Source organism: Dipodomys merriami, unplaced genomic scaffold (genome assembly GCF_024711535.1).
Source record: "Dipodomys merriami isolate MVZ:Mamm:240054 unplaced genomic scaffold, mDipMer1.0.p SCAF_45, whole genome shotgun sequence".
Taxonomy (NCBI): Eukaryota; Metazoa; Chordata; class Mammalia; order Rodentia; family Heteromyidae; genus Dipodomys; species Dipodomys merriami.
Genome location: NW_027206013.1, coordinates 4,596,684 through 4,616,398, shown reverse-complemented (window position 1 = coordinate 4,616,398; position 19,715 = coordinate 4,596,684). Strand labels below are relative to the sequence as shown.

Genomic DNA, 19,715 nt, shown 5'->3' with positions numbered 1-19,715 from the left:
AGATGAGTCTCATCTACCTGGGCTGGCTTTGAACCACCATTCTTAGATCTCAGCCTCCTGAATAGCTATGATTAAAAGTGTGAGTCACCAGCTTGGTTAGTGTATTTAATCCAGAGCAAATAGTATGTAAATAGTTGCCATACTGTATCATTTAGGGAACCAGAGTAACAGTCTGTAATGTTCAATACAGACACAGAACCTATGGATACGGAACTAGTGAATATAAAGGATCAGCCATGATGGATTTCCTCCATGTACAACTCTGGAGGAGCCTGAGCAGAAATGACAGGCTGGGTGCCAGTGGCCATGCCTATAATCCTAGCTATTAAGGACCCTGAGATCTGAGGAATGCTTTTGTTTGTTTGTTTGTTTTTGCTGTTTCTGGGGCTTGAACTCTGGGCCTGGACACTGTCCCTGAGCTTCAATGAAAAAGCTAAGGAAGAACACAAGGCTCTGAATTCAGGCCCTAGTACTGGCACAAAATGATGATGCTGATGCTGATGATGCTGCTGATAACATGAAGTAAAGAAATGGCACAATGATGGTTTGTGTATTCAGTATGGGAGGGTGTCACGGCACCATGAAGGGACAGGAGAGCTACTACAGCTGTCACCAGACGTTGGACAGGTGCATGATTCTGTAGATGAAGCAACTTCTCCATGGGGACACCATGGCTTAGCCCCACATCCTGAGCTCATGAGGCAGCTTACCTTCTTCAGACTGTTTGGAGTCATTGAACATGTTTTCATGGGCCAGCCGAGGAGCTACCTCACGAGCATTGATGATCTCAACTTTTCCTGGAAAGAGAAGCAAGTAGGTAAGAAGACACCTTCCCCAACCCCAACCCCTCCTACCAAGGGAGCCCAGGGGTCATCCAGTTATGCTGTACCCCAGCCCAAGTCCACAAGGATACCAAGCCCAAGGATACAGATGGGCACCCATGCCGCCCACCCTCCCCTTCCCCAGACACTCACGTGTGGTGCTGTTGTATATGGTGAGAAAGAGGCCGCCCCCAATGCCCATGCTGTGTGCATTCATGAGTCCCATGCACAGCAACCCAGCGATGGCTGCATCCACTGCTGAGCCGCCCTCCAGCAGCATGTCCCTGTCAGCAGCATGTGGGAAGGGGAGTCCTGAAGCTCTCCAGTCCCCAAGCCTATTCTACCACCTACCTGCTCATTTCCTCCTAGTCATTCTGCACAAAGAAAAGTGGAGGAGTTTATGCTAAGGTTTGTTTGTTTGGAGACAACCTCAGTATATGAAACCAGCTCAGGCCGGTCTAAATGGCCTTGAACTTTTTTTTTTTTTTCATTTTGATAACTGCCTTTTTTGGTCAGTCATGAGGGTTGAACTCTGGGCCTGGACACTGTCCCTGAACTCTTCAGCTCAAGGTGAGGGCTTTACCACTTCAGCCACAGCACCACTTCCGGTTTTCTGGTGGTTAATCAGAGATAAGAGTCTCACAGAGCTGGGCGCTGGTGGCTCACGCCTGTAATCCTAGCTACTCAGGAGGCTGAAATCTGAGGATCGTGGTTCAAAGCCAGCCCGGGCAGGAGAGACCGTGAGACTCCTATCTCCAATAAACCACCAGAAAATCGGAAGTGGCGCTGTAGCTCAAGTGGTAGAGCGCTTGCCTTGAGCTGAAGAGCTGAGGGACAGCGCCCAGGCCCAGAGTTCAAGCCCCACAACCGACAAAAAAAAAAAAAAAAAAAGAGTCTCACAGATTTACCTGCTTGGCTAGCCTTGAACCACAATCCTCAAATAGCCTCCTGAGTAGCTAGGATTACAGGTGTGAGCCACTGGCACCCAGCTGATCATTTTATATGATCAGAGGCACAGCCTCCTGCCTCAGCCTCCTAAGTACTCAGATTACAAGTGTGTACCACCAGACTGGTTTTGTTTTGTTTTTTTTTTGGTCAGTCCTGGGGCTTAAACTCGGTACCTAAATGCTGTCCCTGAGCCTTAATGCTCCAGGCTAGTGATCTTCTACTTTAAGTCATAGCTTCAATTCTGGCTTTTTTTTTTTTTTGGTCGGTTGTGGGGCCTGAACTCTGGGTCTGGGCACTGTCCCTCAGCTCTTCAGCTCAGGGCTAGTGCTCTACCACTTAAGCCACAGCGCCACTTCTGGCTTTTTCTGCTTATGTGTTGCTGAGGAATTGAACCCAGAGCCTCATGCATGCTAGGCAAGCACTCTATCACTGAGCCACCTTCCCAGCCCCTGGCTTTTTTTTTTTTTCTGTTAATTGGAGATAAGAGTCTGATGACCTTTCCTACCAAGGTTAGCTTTGAACTGTGATCCTCAGATCTCTGCCTCCTGAGTAGCTAAGATTACAGGCGTGAGCCACCAGCACCTGGCATAAATTTTTGGTGTTTTTTGTTGGTGTTGTTGTTCTTGTTCTTTTGTTTTTCGGTTGTGGGGCTTGAACTTGGGGCCTGGGAGCTGTCCCTAAGCATTTTTTGTTCAAGGGTAGCACTCTACCACTTTTAGCCACAGCGCCACTTCCAGTGTTCTGGTGGTTAATTGGAGATAAGAGTCTCATGGACATTCCTGTCCAGGCTGGCTTCTCAGCCTCTTGAGTAGCTAGGATTACAGGCATGAGCCACCAGCACCTGGCAAGTTTTGTTTTTTAAAAACATAATTTCTTGTAATACCTATATATCTGAGCATATAAAATATATATTAAAATGAACTCCAAATTAAAAAAGAAACATTATTTCTTCTTTTTAAAGCAAGCAAGCATACATGGCAGTTGAAAAAAAAGGAAAAGTTTTTTTGTTGTTGTTGAACGTGGGGCTTGAATTCTGGGCCTGGGAGCTGTCCCTCAGCTCTTCAGCTCAAGGCTAGCACTCTACCACTTGAGCCACAGTGCCACTTCTGTTTTTCTAGTGGTTAATTGGAGATAAGAGTCTCACAGACTTTCCTTCCCGGGCTAGCTTGGAACAGTGATCCTCAGATCTCAGCCTCCTGAGTAGCTAGGATTATGGGCATGAGCCACCAGCTCCTGGCTTGCATTCTTCCTATTTATGCTTCCTGATCTATGGGATGACAGGTGGGTACTGGTTGAGACTTTGGCCTTTAGAACTTTTTGCCTGATTGACCTCAAATCAAAATCTTTCTGATCTCTACCTCCCAAGTAGCTAGGATGACAGGAGTGAACCACCACAGCTGGCTAGAAAATAGATTTCTATTAGTGACATTTTTTGGCTTTTAAGCAAGCATTGGTCTTTGTAGATCATGTGTGATAGCTAAAATAGAACATAACAGCAGCATTTATCCAGAGATATTCATAGAACTGTGGGAGTGAGGGGCAAGAAGGCCCAAGCTGACTGTTCAGAGACCAATATCCTGTTCTCAAAGTCATCATTCCTTCTCTCCTGACTAGAGGTTAGCAAGAGAAGCCAAGGAACCCAAAGGTGTAACACCTATGTGCATCTGATCATATAAAATCATATTCATCAAAATGAACTCCAAGAAATGGAAACAAGAAGGTTTTCTTTTCTTTTTTGTCTTGTTTGTTCATTTGTCTGTCGTTGAGAGGGTAAGAGGAGGCACAGAAATCGGACAAAGGCTGAACAAAGGCAGCAGTGGTACTCACTGGCCACTATGTTGAAAATTCAACTTGTAGGTGGAGATGGGAGGGAAAAACTGGGACAGAGCGAGGGAAGAGGTGACATTATTAAAAAAAAAAAAGTACTCATCACCTGACTTATCTAATTATAACCCCTCCTTACATCACCTTTACAATAACAACAAAAATATTTTTTGAAAAAGAGGTCAAAGAAAGGCCAGGCCAAGCACACCAAATAGTGTTTGTCTAGACCGATCAGTTACAGTTGGGGAAACTGAGTCTTTGAGGGGCAAGGAGACGCTCTCCTCCATCTTGCCTCCTATCAGGTGGTCCCACTCACCTCCCAATCTCTGAGCAGCGCTTAGCATCTGCAGCTACCGCTGCTTTACGGTACACATGGTCAGATCCCCTGGAAGAGGAGGGCAGCCAAAGGCAGAGGCCAATGACAACAGCCACCACAACCACCGCCAACAGGCCCAGCATCACCAACCGATTCTTCATGGCTCTGTACCTGGTCTGCACAGGGTAGGGTGAAGAACAAGGTCAGGCCCAACTTTAGCCACTCCCAGACCATGCCCCTCTCCCATAGGGCACAGTCTAAAGTCAAGCCTCAGAAAACAACCCTGTGTCTCCTTCCAGCCTCCTAAAAGATACAGGCTGTCCTGACTCTAGATCTTTGGCCAAGATATTACTTTCTTTGGATGCCATCTCTGCCCTCCCAAATCTTCCCTGATTGTTTCCAGGCCTAAGTTGAGGTCCAGTGAGGACCTCAACTCTAAGAGAGACCCTGCCTGGGAAACCATTCATGTGTTCTGTCTACCCCCACCAGCAGCTGAGCATCCTCTGCCTAGTGGGAGGCTCCAGGAATGACACACCTAGTTTCATTCTTCTATGTCCCCCACCCCAGCCCAGAGCCTAGCCACTGTCTGTGGGTCCCCTAGAATAGCACACCGTGTGCCCATTTAGTGTCCATGAGTGCCAAGGAGGTGTGCCCCAGTCTCCTAAAATAATCACACTACAGCTACCATGAGGCCAGAACTTACCGTGTAGCAGCAGATAAGAAGCCCAAGCTTTTGTCTGGAAGGTGTGATCCCAAAGACAGGAAATTTTGGCTGCAAACAATCTGTGGCCCCTTGAATCTTTTTTTTTTTTTTTACAGAATCCCACACCAGTCAGACTCCTTATTCCCCTGAAAATCACAAGGATAGATCTGAAGCAGGTCCAGCTCTTTCTGCGAGTGGTGGGTATGGCGGGGGAGACTCAGTGTGAGTCCTTCTGCTCTAGATGGTTCGCTGCCTCCAGTTGAACTCTGGAGTCAAAGAAGCTGTCAGCCCATGCATATGTCCGCATGACTTCTCCCAGCCTTTCTCCCAGGGTGCCTGGGAGAAAGTTTACAAAGTTTACAAAGCAGATATCTGTGTACAAATCCAAGATCTGGTGGTGTGTCCTATCGCCTGAGCCAGCCTGCCCCTCTCTGAGTCTGGACCTACTATAGGACTTTGGGCAAATCACTTCTCAAGTCTAGTGCTGGCCTCTCTCACTAAGGGGTATTGTCCATTAAGTGGGCTAGAATAGAAGCACTAGAGGGAGGGGGGATGAGAGATGAGTATCCTATGTATACACTGTATCATAGATGAGCATGTCAAAATGAAATGTCCAGCTGGGAACCAGTGGCTCATGGCTGATTATCCCAGCTATTTAGGAGTCTGAAATCTGAAGACTGTGATGTGAAGCCAGTCTAGGCAAGAAAGTCTGTGAGACTCTTTTTTTTTGGGGGGGGGGTGGGGAGTCCGGTCGTGGGGCCTGAACCCTGGGCCTGGGCGCTGTCCCTCAGCTCTTCAGCTCAAGACTAGCACTCTACCATTTGAACCACAGCGCCACTTCCGGCTTTTTTTTTTCTTTTTGCTTATGTGGTGCTGAGGAATCAAACCCAGGGCCTCATACATGCAAGGCAAGCGCTCTACCACTGAGCCACCTTCCCAGCCCCGTCTGTGAGACTCTTATCTCCAATGAACCACCAAAAAGCCAGAGATAGAGCTGTGGCTCGAGTGGTAAAGTACCAGTCTTGAGTGACAAAGCTAAGGGACAGTACCCAGACCCCTGAGTTCAAGCCCCAGTCCCAGCACATAAGAAAAAAAAATCAAGGAAAAGAAAAGAATGAAGGGTTAAGTAGATATTGGCTAAGTAGAAGTTCTTACTGTGGCTACACTAGAGGGTGGTCATCAGTGGACCACTCGCTGGCTGTGTATTTCCCTCTGGGCCATCCAGGAAAGGACAGCTGCAGCCTCAGAGTCCTTGTGGTGGTGGTAGCAGATTAAGGATATGATCGAACCAGGTAAGGAGAAATGTGGCCACAGAGACAAGGGGCTCCTTTCCCCCACTCTATTCCTTCCACAAGAAGCATCCACCAATGACCCTCTTCAGAGACCCTCAGGCTGGATCCCCCTCTGCTTTCTGTCCTTGTTCAGTGCATCTGAACTCAGAGCCAACCAGGATATGCCAGAGATGATTTAGGAGTAGAGGACACTCAGAGGAGTGCTCGTACCTGTGGAGGGTAGCATCCCAGACACAACAAGGAAAAGTGGCTTAGTGGGCTGGGAGCGGTGGATGGCGTAAGATTTGACCTGGGCTGGGAATATGGCTTAGTGGCAGAATGCTTGCCTAGCATGCATGAAGTCCTGGGTTCAATTCCTCAGTACCACATACACAGAAAAAGCTGAAGGTGGCGCTGTGGCTCAAGTAGTAGAATGCTGACCTTGAGCAAAAAGAAGCTCAGGGACAGTGCCCAGGCTCTGAGTTCAAGCCCCAGGACTGGCCAAAAAAAAAAAAAAAAGATTTGAACCCTCATCTTGGGAGAAAAATACAAAGACTTCAAGCTCTTGATGTAGAGGGGGAAACTGAGCCCCAAAGCAGCAGGACCAGGTGCAAAGTTGCTCATGCCTACAATCCTAGTTACTCAGGAGGTAGAGATCTGAGGATCGAGGTTCAAAGCCTGCCTAGGTAAATGAATCTGTGCGATTCTTTTATTTTATTTCATCTCATTTCGTTTTGGTGCCAGTCCTGGGGCTTGAACTCAGCACCTGGGCATTGTCCCTGAGCTTTTTTGCTCAAGGCTAACACTCATCACTTGAGCCAAAGCTTCACTTCTGGGCTTTTTGATAGTTAATTGGAGATTAGAGTCTCATGGGCTTTGCTGTCTGGGGTTGGCTTTGAACTTCGATCCATAGATCTCAGCCTCTCTGAGTAGCTGGGATTATAGGTGTGAACCACTGGCTCCCACCAGCAAAATGTGTGGAGCATCAACCTTTAGTGAAAAGGTTCAAGCAAGAGCAGGAGGCTCTGAGTTCAAGTCCCAATACCAGGAAGAGGAGGAAGAGGAGGAGAAGGAAGGGAGGAAGAGGGGAAGGAGGAAAAACAGGAGAAGAAGAGATGGGGGAGGAGGAGGAGGAGGAGCAGCAGCAGCAGCAGCAGGGGAGAAGGAGAAGGAGGAGGAAAAAGAAAGATCTGGTGGGCAGTCACATTAACAGACCCTAACCCATGTCCCTTGTAGGATCCAAGACAGTCCTCAGCACCATAGCCTAAATCAGGCATGAGGATCTGAACACATCGCCTCCTCTTTACACTTCTTTTTTTTTGGTGGGGGGGGGGAGCCCGGTCGTGGGGCCTGAACGCTGGGCCTGGGTGCTGTCCCTCAGCTCTTCAGCTCAAGGCTAGCACTCTACCACCTGAGCCACAGGTGCCACTTCCGGCTTTTTTCTTTTTTGCTTATGTGGTGCTGAGGAATCGAACCCAGGGCCTCATGCATGCAAGGCAAGCGCTCTACCACTGAGCCACCTTCCCAGCCCTCCACTTTACACTTCTATCCACTTGCTCTGTCCGCCAAAAAGCAGCCAGAGGGCTCTGTGGTTCAAAGTATCAAACAAGCCCCACCCTGTTCACTGTCCATACCCTTTACCAGACCTCAGGTGTACTGACACTGGGTTGTGATGAGAAGTCTGGGTCCAGGTTAAGAGTTCATGATGAGAGTCACATTAGGAATTCCAAGGAGCCCCAGATGCTGAGCCAGCAACAAGTGACATCCTCATTCTGTGTGTGTGTGCATGCGTGTGTGTATGTGTGCACGCATGCATGCACACACACATGTGCACACATGTGTGCTGGTACTGGGACTTGAACTCTGGGCTAAGACACTGTCCCTTAGCTCTTTCCACTCAAGGCTGGTGCTCTGCCATTTAAGCCACAGCTCCACTTTTGGTTTTTTGATGGTTAACTGGAAATAAGAATCTCACAGACTTCCCTGCCAGGTCTGTCTTTGAAACTTGATCCTCAGATCTCAGCCTTTTGTGTAGCTAGGATTACAGGCATACCAGCTCCTTGCTGAGCATTATCCATTTTGAACACAGAGCATTCTCATCATATGTAGTGGGGCCGGAGTGTTCCCCACAGTCCTGGTCCACTCTGGGCAGTACTTAAGTCCTCATTTCTCCCAGGTTCCTGGGAGTAAGGCAACCATGATTCCCTGAGATATATGTTCCAGTCTCCTGATCTATTTAAAGGTCCAAGTAAGGGGACCTAACAAAATTCAGACTGCCAGGGAGCAGGGAGCCATGACTGGGTAGCACAAATCCTATCTCCCCTTTCCAAGCCAGGGAGCACTGGCCCAGCCTCCCAAAGGCAGATATTCCCAGCACAGAGGAAGACACCCTGCTGGGGGACTAGCCTTTCATTTCCTACCCTTCTACCCTCAAGTTTCCTCACTCACTGAAAGAATGTTCAAGCTCAGAAGCCTGGCTCTTACCCAAATCAGTGTCAGGAGGGGAAACCAAGGCTAGAGATAGAGTCATTCATCACACTGAGCTTCACACCCAGGCCCTCCCTCCACGGAACCCTGGCGAGTTTACCTGAGGCTCAGCAAAAGGGTCCAGGAGAAAGCCCTCTCTTCAGAAGATAGTTCTGGACTGGGGTACCCGCTGGGGAGGAAAAAGCAGATTTGTCCTCCTGGGAAAATCCTGGCCACAGAACTAGCTGTTCCTCCCGACCTCCCAGAAGCAGAAGCTGCCAGAGCCACGCCTGTGGCCCTTGCTGAGCTCCTCGGGGGATCTCCAGATTGGGATTAGGATGGGGTGGGGGGCACCTTGGTCGGGGGGGCAGGAAAGGAGTAGTTGTTGAATTCTCCTATGCTTAGAACTCAGTCAGGGGCCACCAGCAGCATTCCCAACCTGAGATGGACATCTGGAGTCATCTGGATGGGACCTAGGTCCAACCAAGCAGGGAGTATGGTCGCAGGCATGTCATAGCAGTAAAAAGGCATGGAAACTAGGCTTGTTACCAAGGTGATGGAAGTATGAACAGCCCATGGGAGGCCCCTGAGCAGGAGAGGGGAGGACACGATGACCTTCAGCAAAGAGTTCCTTCCTCTCAAACTCAGTTCCTTCCAAATGGCATCCTCCACTGGTCAGCCCCTCCAGGGAGCTCCAGAACTGGGTGCTCCTCTGTTTCTCTCTGTCCCTGTTCAAAAGTTCTTAGCTCAGAGCCAGATACAGTGTCCCACAGACGGCTTCCTGAGACAAAAAAAAATAAGGGTGCCTGGCTACCAGACCTCAGCCTAGATCATGCCGCCAGATGCCAGAGGCCCATCCCAGAAAGCTCCAGCATCCAGACCGGTTCAACCACCACCAGTCCAGGAACATTAGCACTTCAGGCAGGGCCCAGAGAGGGCCAGAGCTGACCCAAAGTCACACAGCCCAACAGTGCTGTCCTGCTACCCCATACCTGCCCCGAGTTGTTGTATGGCCCTGAGAAGTTCACTAAGGAAGTCTCAAGAAGAAGGTGCTGTGTGTCTGGCTCCCAAGGAGCCTCAGTCACTTTCCCCCCCATTATCCCTTAACTCACATGGCTCTTTCTCTCCCTTCCTCCCTCTCTGGTCAGCTATGCACATAGGCTAATGAATTCCCCATCCTTGGGAATATGCAATCCTTTCCCAGAGATGCTGACTGCTGACTCCACCGCTACACACACACACACACACACACACACACACACACACACACACACACACACACACACACACACACACACACACACACACACACACACACACACACACACACACACACACACACTCCCCTCTAAGTTGAATCTAGGCTGAGCAGAGCAGATTCCCAAACACCACACTGGAGAGGAAAAGACAGAGAATCGTCAGCCTGGAGACCCAAACAGAACAGTCAGCCTGGAGTTTTCCCTGCTAATCCTCCAGCCCAGCCTTCCCCAAGCCACAGGAAGAAACCTGAGGCCCAACTCTAAGCCACTCACAGACAGGAAAACAGCTTAGGCAGAAACAATTTACTTAAGGTCAGCTGTTCCTGGCAGACACGTGGACCCACAGGTAAGTCCAGGCCCTACTTCATTCAGGGTTGAGTCACCTCCTCTGAGGTGATAGCCTGGCCTGAACCCCTGGCCAGGACTTTCACTGCTCCTTACACAGGAAGCCGGAGTCGGCCTCCTTGACTGCCCAACCTGCTGACATAGAGTGGAACATGGGCGGTGGGATGGGGGGAGTTTCTTCCCTATAAATTAAAACCCACAACTTGCTGGAAATCTGTTCAAACAGGTATCTACTAAGTATGACCTTGAGGCAGGAGGAGCGGAAGCCCCCTGGAATTAGGTAATGACCCCATTCATTGCACAATGGGTCTTGCCTCACCCCCCCCCAGCTCCACCCACAACCACAACCAAAGCCCAGCGAGAGGGGGTGATGTGGTCTGAGCATTGAGTACTTGCTTGTCCCTACTACAATGCAAGTTCTGCTCTTAGAGATGATTACCAGCCCCTTCCCAGGTTGTCAGACCTTCCCCAGGCCTCAGTTTCTCCATCTACCCTTCCCTCTTCATCTCAAGTTCACTTCCTGGGAAGCTGGAGATACCTCAAGAGTTTCTTCGGAGGGCACAGGTAGCTCAAAAACCTGAGCAGGATGTCTCAAATCCACATGTCAGACAAGAAACAGAGCCCCTGCACCCACCTCAAGCCCAGTGAGTCAAAGAATCTCAGGGTCCTGCCTACCTGAGATACCCGACTGCAGTCTCTTGCCCTTCACAGTTACAGCAAAGCCATCACATGGTGGAACTGAAGATAGAATCCAAGATTCCACACTTCTGAGAGGCCCAAGCCTTAACTTCCTTACCAACTGTGTCCAGAAGCTCAGAGAGTGTGAGCCGATACCACAGGGTCACAGAGCTGTTTGGTGAACAGCCAGACACCTGCTGGGCTCACACAGCACTGAGCTCATTTCTAGTCCTAGTCCCCATCCCAAACTGTAACCCAGCTCCTCCCCTCCCTCCCCCTACCGGCCTAAGGTGGGAGGAAACTTTAAAGGTACAGGAATGATTCCAGGTCCTCTTTCTAGTGTCATGTGACCTCACACAGCTGCTATTCTCTCAAGCCCACCATGAGAAATCTGAGCCCAGAGGACCCAAGTGGAGTTGAAGAAGGCTGGATTTCAGCCAAAGGTAAATCAGGACAAAGTTTCCCTGAATGAAAATGAGCCCCCCTCCCACACATTAATATCTAATTAGGGGCCACACAGGGGCCACACAGATCTGGGGTACAACCAATACCTGTACATTGGGGTTGTACAGTCATGTGAGGCCCACATGAAGTCTCAAGAACCTAAAAGTCCGTCTACAATTCCAAGATCAGGAGGCACCCCTCCAAACACGCCCCTTCTCCACTCTCCAAGGCCCAGGTTAGGAGTGTAGGGGCTACCACTCCACCATCTTGGTTAACCCAGACTGAAAGGAGTCATGTGACCCAAGGGAGTCTTTGTAATCCATGCCTTGGGCATGAACAGTCAGGTCGATAAAAGACACTAGGCTGTAGAAGTTGGTAGACAGGGACCTCCCTAGTCACCTCCCTGCCTGCTTTGGTCCACTGCATGAGATGCAGAAGGGCTGCCTCCACAAGGCAACCCTCAGACCAAGCTCTAAGCCCTCTAACTGAGATCCACACGGGAGCTGTTGCCTACCACAATTGCCACTATTTGCACTGGCTAACTGTGGCTTGTACTTATTCCTTCATTCCCTCTGGCATGCAGATCCTAGCCCCTTTGCATTCTTCTCTCCCGGAGACACGGGTCTAGCTGGAGATAAGATAGTATTGTCAGCCAAGGAGGAGAACCAAAGGCTATGAAGGAGAAGCATCCCCTAGGATGAGGGCCTTGGGATCTAGTCCAGAGCTGAGATTGGATTGGGGGGTGGGGGGGAGAGGAGGGAGGTACTGCAGGCATAACAAGGCCAGGAAGTACAAGTTTCTTCAGGAACAGTGAGTGCCCAGGTGAGCCTTTTGAGTCTCTTGGGCCTTTCTTGAGCCCCGAGGCATCAAGTGTGGAAAGGAGGTGGCCAAGCCTAGACCTTGAAGGCCAGGCTTCTCTGGACTTTGAGAGGCCTGAGATACTGGTGAATATGTCACCATGCTAAGTAACCCATTAACCCTGGCTCACTCATTAAGACCCTGGTGGGTGCCATTAGCTCCTTGGCCAGTTCCAGGAACTGGACAGAGGGCAGAGGGCAGAGGGCATAGGAAGAATGGAGTGTGAATAGTGGCAGTAGATGAGAGGTGGCTGAGCTAGCCTCTCTGTTCCTGGAGATATTTTGTACTAGGTTGGCCTGAGAGATGTCAGCCCCTGACCATGCCTTTCCTCTTCTAATCACTCCTTCTGTGCTGCCACCAGATTCCCATAGTGCCTTGGGGGCCGAAATAAAATAGGAGGTTCAAGGGTCCAATCTATGGGAAGGTGCTCACAACTCAATTCAGCTTCCCTGCAGAGAAATGGGCTCCCAGTGGCCTCCAAAGTCCTTCCTGTGCCTGCTTGGATGATACCCTTTTCCCTTTCACCCCTTATCTGGGAATACAGGGACTGGAAGGGTAAGAAGTATATTCCAGCCAGGGGAACAAAAGCTGAGAGGGGAAGGGACCCACCCAAAGTCACTCAGCAGGATGAAGACCCACAAGAAGGGAATGTAGAGAAACCACTTCCTGAAACTGGTAGCTATCAGGTTCAGGAAGCTGATGCCCCTGAGTACCAGGAAGTGCTGAACCCCACACAGGCTACGGTAAAGGCCAAGGCTGATAGAACCGTGACAGCTAAGTTGCAGCCTCACTGTGAGTAAGCAACGTAGGCAGGTCCAGACACTGGCTGCACATAGTCCATACTCCAGAACTTTGGGGACAAAATCTCCTGGGAGCTAATAAACCTGGTACGATGCAGGACATTTTATGTCCCCACTTAGTAAACTGGCAAAACAAACTGACTGCAAAAGCCAGGCACCGGAGTTCATGTCTGTAATCCACGCTACTCAGGAGGCTGAGATCTGAGGACTGCTTGTGGTTCAAAGCCAGCCCAGGCAGGAAAGTCTGTGAGACTCTTATCTCCAATAAACTACCAGAAAACTGGAAGTGGTGCTGTGGCTCAAGTGGTAAAGTGCTATCCTAGAGCTGAAGAGCTGGGACAGTGCCCAGGCCCAGAGTTCAAGCCCCACGACAGACAAAAACCAATAACAAACAAAAAACTGATTTCAAAGATGTTTAGATTAGCATCTTAATCAACTTTAGGATCATGGAATCTCAAGTGTTTGTTCTACTCTTCCAGCACTCCTGAAAAGGTTGGCTTACACATCTGCCCCAACCAGAAGCTCATCACCTCTGAAGACACCAAGATTAGCTGAGTGCCAGTGGTTCTTACCTGTAACGCTACACTACTCAAGAGGCTGAGATCCGAGGGTCACAGTATGAAGCTAGCCCAGGTAGAAAAGTCCATGAAACTCTTATCTCCAATTAACCACAAAAAAGTCAGAAGCAGAGCTGTGGTAAAAGTGGTAAAGTGCCAGCCTTGAAAGTACCAACCTTGAGTGAAAAAGCTAAGGGACAGCACTCAGGCCCCAAGTTCAAGTCCCAGTTCTATAATACACAGACACAGACACACATAGACACAGACAGACACACAGACACAGACAGACACAGAGAGAGACACACACTCACACACACACACACGCGCGCGCGCGCGCACACACACACACACACACACACACACACACACACACACACACAACACTGCAGTAATTATTAAGTTCTTCCCATGGTGAATCCCCATGTGGGTGGCCTCCTATAGGCAGCCTAACTCAGTCTCCTCCCAGTTGGCCAGATCTCAGATTCTGTCCACTGTTTGAAGCCACACAGCAGAGAAGCAGGGGCCAGACCCTGTGGCCACCCTGCCTCAACTTCTTAGAACCATGCAGCCCTCCTAGAAGGGTGGAAGGAAGAGTTCAACTCAGTGAAGGGACTGGTATCACCAGCGAGGGTCAGGAAGTAAGAACTGGCCAACCACACGGTAGGCAAAGTGCCTGTACCCTCAGAGCCCAGCCAAAATTCCCTGGCACTGTTCCCAGCATTCCATATGCCAGCATCCATCTTTGATGTGAAGATGGAGCCTGGAGCTTAGCCAAATGTGTGGGCTTCCAGAATTATCAGCTTATTAATGCCTGGAAGCACTCAGCAACCGGGCTGGCCTGGCATCTAGTGGGCTAAGTCTAGCTCCTAAATTCAGAAGGAAGATGGTAGGGTCATGGGCACAAAGGTGTCCAGGTTCAAGCAGACACTGATAGCATGAGGATCTGGGCAACCTTTCCTTTCTTAGCCTAAGATTCCTATCTAGAGAGCAAAGATAGTTAAAGGATTCACTGAGATGACCATATACAGATTGCAATGACAATCAACCCCTCCAGAACCTGTTGCAGGGATGGCCTAGCTCCTTTCCCCAGCCAGATAAAAACAACTCAGCAGGGGCCCAAAGAACCTTCCTCCCTTCATGGCTGTCCTGTCCTTCCTGCCCCTGGCATACTCTTCAAATGACATTACTAATATCACTTAGCAATTATCTGCAGTGTGTGGGAGCTCCCGGGGGTTAGGGGAGAAAAGCTGAGTCTTATCCATGTCGTAGACCCCACCCTGTCACATAGCCTTAAGTCTCTAGAAGAGTCAACCCAATTCAATCTCAGCTTCTCAGTCACCTGCCAAGCCTGCCACAATTCCTCATGAAAGTTGATAGTGCCAAACTGTCCAATATTTTCCCATGCACACCCTTCTCAACTCACCCAACCTTCCAGAACTTGCTACCTCCTTCACAGCATACCCTCTGTCCTCCTTGTCTCCTGGATCCAAGGGCTGTGTTAAGTTCTCCACAATGAGTCCAAGGCTGAACCACTGACGATGCTTCAGATGCTGCTGGTCAACAAGCCCAAACCTGAGCTAAGCAACCGCCTTGCCCAGACCTCTACCAGCCTAAAGTGGCCACCCCTGCATCCTCACTGGTCCCTTTCAATTGCTCCTGTGACCCCTCCCAGTCACAGCTGACCCCTCAGCTCCCACTGGCCACCTCTATCACCTAGTAACTTCCCAGTGCTAGGGTTGCTGAACATGCAAATCTGAGCATGTCAATCCTCCATTGAAAAACCCTTCAAAGGCCCCCTTGCCCTGAAGAGAAATTCTTGCCTTGTTGATGCCTGCCCCCCTCTGTACTCAATGCTCTCATCTGTCTTTTCACTAACTACTGCGTTGGCCTGAAGCACTCTTCCTTCAGATCCTGACCACTTTCTACGCCCATCTCAGCTCTTCGACTCTGTGAACAGTTGTTACTGCCACCTCCTCTGTCTTACCCACAATACCAAGAAACCGTCCTTGAATGAACAGATGCTGGCTGTAGGGTGGCTGGATGGAGTCAGAAGTGGAGCTGGAGGTGTGGTTCAGTAATGGCCTTGCCACCCATTAGACCTGAAAGAGCCAGGAACTCATGGCTGGCTCAAGCTTGTCATCCTAGTTACTCAGGAGGCTGAGATCTGAGGATCGTGGTTTGAAACCAGTTCAGGCAGATAAATCAGAGAGCCCTATCTCCAATTAACCAGCAAAAAGCCAGAAGTGGGGGCTGGGAAGGTAGCTCAGTGGTAGAGTGCTTGCCTTGCATGCCTGAGGCCCTGGGTTCAACTCCTCAGCACCACATAAGCAAAAAGAAAAAAGTCAGAAGTGGTGCTGTGGCTCAAGTGGTAGAGCGCTAGCCTTGAGCTGAAGAGTTGAGGGACAGTGCCCAGGCCCAGAGTTCAGGCCCCACGACCGGACTTCCCCCCCAAAAAAAAAGTCTGAAGGGGAGGTACAACTCAAGTAGTGGAGCCCCAGCCTTATGCAAAAATGCTAGGGGCTGGGAATGTGGCTCAGTGGTAGAGTGCTTGCCTTGCATGCATGAGGCCCTAGGTTCGATTCCTCAGCACCACATAAGCAAAAGAAAAAAGCTGGAAGTGGCACTGTGGCTCAAGTGGTAGAGTGCTAGCCTTGAGCTGAAGAGCTGAGGGACAGCACCCAGACCCCACGACCAGACCCAAAAGCAAAATTAAAAAAAAAATATATTAAAAAAAATGCTAAGACATGGGCTGGGAAGGTTGCTCAGTGGTAGAGCACTTGCCTTGCATGCTCAAGGCCCTGGGTTCGATTCCTTAGCACCACATAAGAAAAAAGAAAAAAGCCGGAAGTGGCACTGTGGCTCAAGTGGTAGAGCGCTAGCCTTGAGCTGAAGAGCTGAGGGACAGCGCCCAGGCCCAGAGTTCAGGCCCCACGACCAGACCCAAAAAAAAAAAAAAATGCTAAGACACAGTACAAAAATCCTGAATTCAAACCCTAGAATCAGCACACACACACACACACACACACACACACACACACACACACACACACACACACACACACACACACACACAAACTTCATTAGAAGAAATGAAAAGCTCACATGGTCATTATTGTGTCTCTAATCCTATAGCACCTTTGTCATATGGGCATTATGTTTTCCCCATTCAACAAATATGGGAAATAAAGTTTATACATGAAGGCTACTATAGTGGAGATGAAGCAGGATAACTAAAGGAAACTAAGGCCTGGTGAAGGCAACTCAGAAATATGCTACTTAGAAACATAGAAGTGCCATCTTTGTTTCAAAGAGAGACAACATCAGGATGCATTTCTTTCTGTGGGATACATTCCTCACCCCAAGAATTAAAACTTATCTGACAGGATCTGTGTCTTCCTGAGAAAAATGTTTCCCCAAAGGAAGCCAACTCCTGTCCCAAAATGCAGATAGCAGGTGCATCCTTATCTCAAGGAGAAGGAGTTTTTTTATGGCAGGATGCATTCTTACCTGGAAACTTAGAAAGTAACACCAGGTATAATTAGAGACAAAGCACCTATCTTTACATATAAATACCAGACAGCCCAAGGAGTGAGAGTGTGTGTGTGTGTGTGTGTGTGTGTGTGTGTGTGTGTGTGTGTGTGTGTGTGTGTCTGTGTGTCTGTGTCTGTTTGTTGTGTCTATCTCCCTGTGAGAGCACCCACACTCTGCTAGAGTGTGCCTCAGCCTTTCTGTTTGCTGTTTGTCTGTCTGTTTCTTATCTGTCTGCTTTCCTGCTTGTTTACTTAATAAAGCTTTACCAAGTTTTCTTACCATCATGACTTGTTCAGAAATTCTTTTTTTTTTTTTTTTTTGTCGGTCATGGGGCCTTAACTCTGGGCCTGGGCACTGTCCCTCAGCTCTTTAGCTCAAGGCTAGCGCTCTACCATTTGAGCCACAGTGCCACTTCTGGCTTTTTCTGCTTATATGGTGCTGAGGAATCGAACCCAGGGCCTCATGCATGCAAGGCAAGCACTCTACCACTGAGCCAACTTCCCAGCCCCCAGAAATTCTTATTCTGTGATCAAAGTCAAGGACCCAAAGTGAAAAATTCCTACATTTAAAGGGAAGCTTCACTAAACCTTACCTCCATTGGGTGACAGATACAAGTTCATGTCTACTTAGAATTTGGAAAGTAGCCTTATTTAGAAACAGAGTCTTCGTGAAGTAATGTTAAGATAATGAAGTCTTTCTGGGTTACAGTGTGCCCCATATGCAGGGTCCTTATAAGAAAGCCACATGACTGGGCACCATTAATCCTAGCTAGTCAGGAGTCTGAGAGCTGAAGATCTGCAGTTTCAAGCCAGGTAAGGCAGTAAAGTCTGTGACTTTTGTGTGTGTGTGTGTCCCAGTCCTGGGGCTTGAACTCAGGGCCTGGGCACTGTCCCTGAGCTTCTTTGGCTCAAAACTAACATTACCACTTGAGCCACAGACCCACTTCTGGCTTTTTCTGTGTATGTGGTACTGAGGAATCAAACCCAGGGCTTCATGCATGCTAGGCAAGCACTCCACATTCCCAGCCCAAGCCTGTGATTCTTATCTCCAATTAACTATCAGAAAGCCCTTCAGGAAGTGGAGCTGTGATTCAAGTGGTAGAGCCCCATCCTTGAGCAAAGGAGCTAAAGGATAGCATCCAGGCCCTGAGTTCAAGCCCCAGTATTATGCGTGCATGCACCCATGTGTGTGCACACACACATTCATATACACAGCCATATGAAGAGAGTCACACAGGGAAGGCAACTATGTGATGATGGAGGCTGAGGTTGGAATAATGTACAGCAGCTACAAGGACTACCAAGATTCCAAAAGCACTAGAAGCGAGAAGAAGCAGGAAGGATCCTGCTCCAGTCCTTAGAGGGAGCATGACTACCAAATCCTTGACATTATTAGGCTTCTAGTCTTCAGAAGAATCCATTTCTGTTTTAAACCACTGAGCTTGGGGGCATTTGCTATGGCAGCTGCAGGAAACAATACTGCTTGAAACCTTATCCATGGTTGTATAGCCAACAAAGGGCCAGCTGGGGAATTTAAATTCTGAGCCTTTTATCCTACACTCTGCTGCCTTCTTTAGCCCCACGGGCAATTCAGGGATGGCTGGCAATCCATCCTTGTAGCGCAAGCTCTAGAGAAACTTAGTCTCTCTCCAGAGATTATCTGTCTTCCTCCTTCCTCTTAAGTGAATGTTCTCAAAAATCATTCTGTATCCTTCTTTGCCATGGCTACCAGGAAGCTCTGTGCCACATAATTACTTGCTGAGATAAAATCAACCCTGAGTTGGCCTAACTGCTCTTGGCTTAAACAATCCCATTGGGTAAGTGGAGAAAGGGCCACAAAGATGGGTCCCCAACTTTCTACTCCACTAGCTCCTTAGATGTGGCAGGGGTGCCTGGAAACACCCAGGTCAAACACCCTCTCCCCCCAGGTCCACATTATTTCTAGTGGCCTCTACCCTCTGTGGTCTCCACAAGCTGCTGCCCAGATAACTCCAGGAAGAAGGCTGTCCGCTTTTAGTTAAATACTTGTGAACTGGATTGATGTCCCCATCATCCCAGATCTTAGGGTACAGGTCTGTTTCCAGAGGCTCTTGTCTAAGTTAAGCTAAGCCGGAAATACTTCCCAAGACCTAACTCACTCTATGACTAAAGCAGACTAAAGGAGGCTCATCCAGGGACCTGGGCACAGATACTATACTCTTTGCTTTCCTGGAAAAATGTCTTCTCAGCCAGGAAACAGAGGTGGGGCTGGGGATAATTCTCTTCTAGCCACAGGACTCTAAGCTCTGGGCATCCCTCCCCCTCCCTCCCCAGTGCCTAGATTGCTCCCTCCCTGTCAGCCAGGCTTAGCCCTTCTTCCTCACCCCTCATCCTACCTCACACTTCTCACACTAAGGGGATCAGGCCTGGCTGAGTCTCTGGAGCCACATGGTCAGGAACCGGGGGGCCATCCAAGTCTGGCTCCAGCCCTGAACATGCAGGGGAAGGGAAGGCAGACTTACCTGGCTGCCAGCTCAGAGCAGGGGGTCTGAGAAGTCCCTGGGGGCACTGGGGCTGCTTCTTAAGCTCTGGCCCTGTCTCAGTGTCAACTCAGCACTGCGCCTTGGCCCTGGGGGAGGGCAGACTGGGCAGTCATGCAGGTTTGCCAGGGAGGAAACCTGCTGTGCCAAGGTGGCCCCAGGACAATACTGGCTGCAGAGAGGGAGAGTAGATGGCTGCTGGGGAGAAGGCAGTCTGGGGCGGGGGGTAGGAGGGCATATACATCCTGCTGTCCTCTGACTTGTCAGAGGGACTCAGCCCAGGGATCATAAAGCCTGGCCACACTGTTCCCTACCCCAAACCCCAGTTGTTTAACTGGGAATACTTGACTAAAAGGAAGGCTCTTGGCCATAGGTC

The 19,715-nt window shown here is 49.4% G+C and overlaps 1 protein-coding gene across 10 annotated transcripts in view; it reads right to left on the bottom strand.

The window, feature by feature from the left end:
- Ggt1 (gamma-glutamyltransferase 1) overlaps window positions 1-19,715 on the bottom strand; it is a 38,109-nt gene that overhangs the window by 13,443 nt on the left and 4,951 nt on the right. Inside the window, exons 1-6 of one of the 10 annotated variants that reach the window (XM_069994432.1) lie at window positions 19,322-19,420; window positions 8,471-8,539; window positions 4,613-4,878; window positions 3,910-4,085; window positions 975-1,105; window positions 711-797 (exon numbers count right to left, since the gene is read on the bottom strand). In XM_069994432.1, the coding sequence (XP_069850533.1) occupies window positions 711-797; window positions 975-1,105; window positions 3,910-4,070 (379 nt within the window). In that variant the 5' untranslated portion in view covers window positions 4,071-4,085; window positions 4,613-4,878; window positions 8,471-8,539; window positions 19,322-19,420. Of the gene's footprint in view, window positions 1-710; window positions 798-974; window positions 1,106-3,909; window positions 4,086-4,612; window positions 4,949-8,470; window positions 8,540-10,628; window positions 10,852-19,321; window positions 19,421-19,715 lie in introns of those variants that run through there. The other 9 variants (XM_069994429.1, XM_069994427.1, XM_069994428.1 and 6 more) reach the window with 9 other exon arrangements.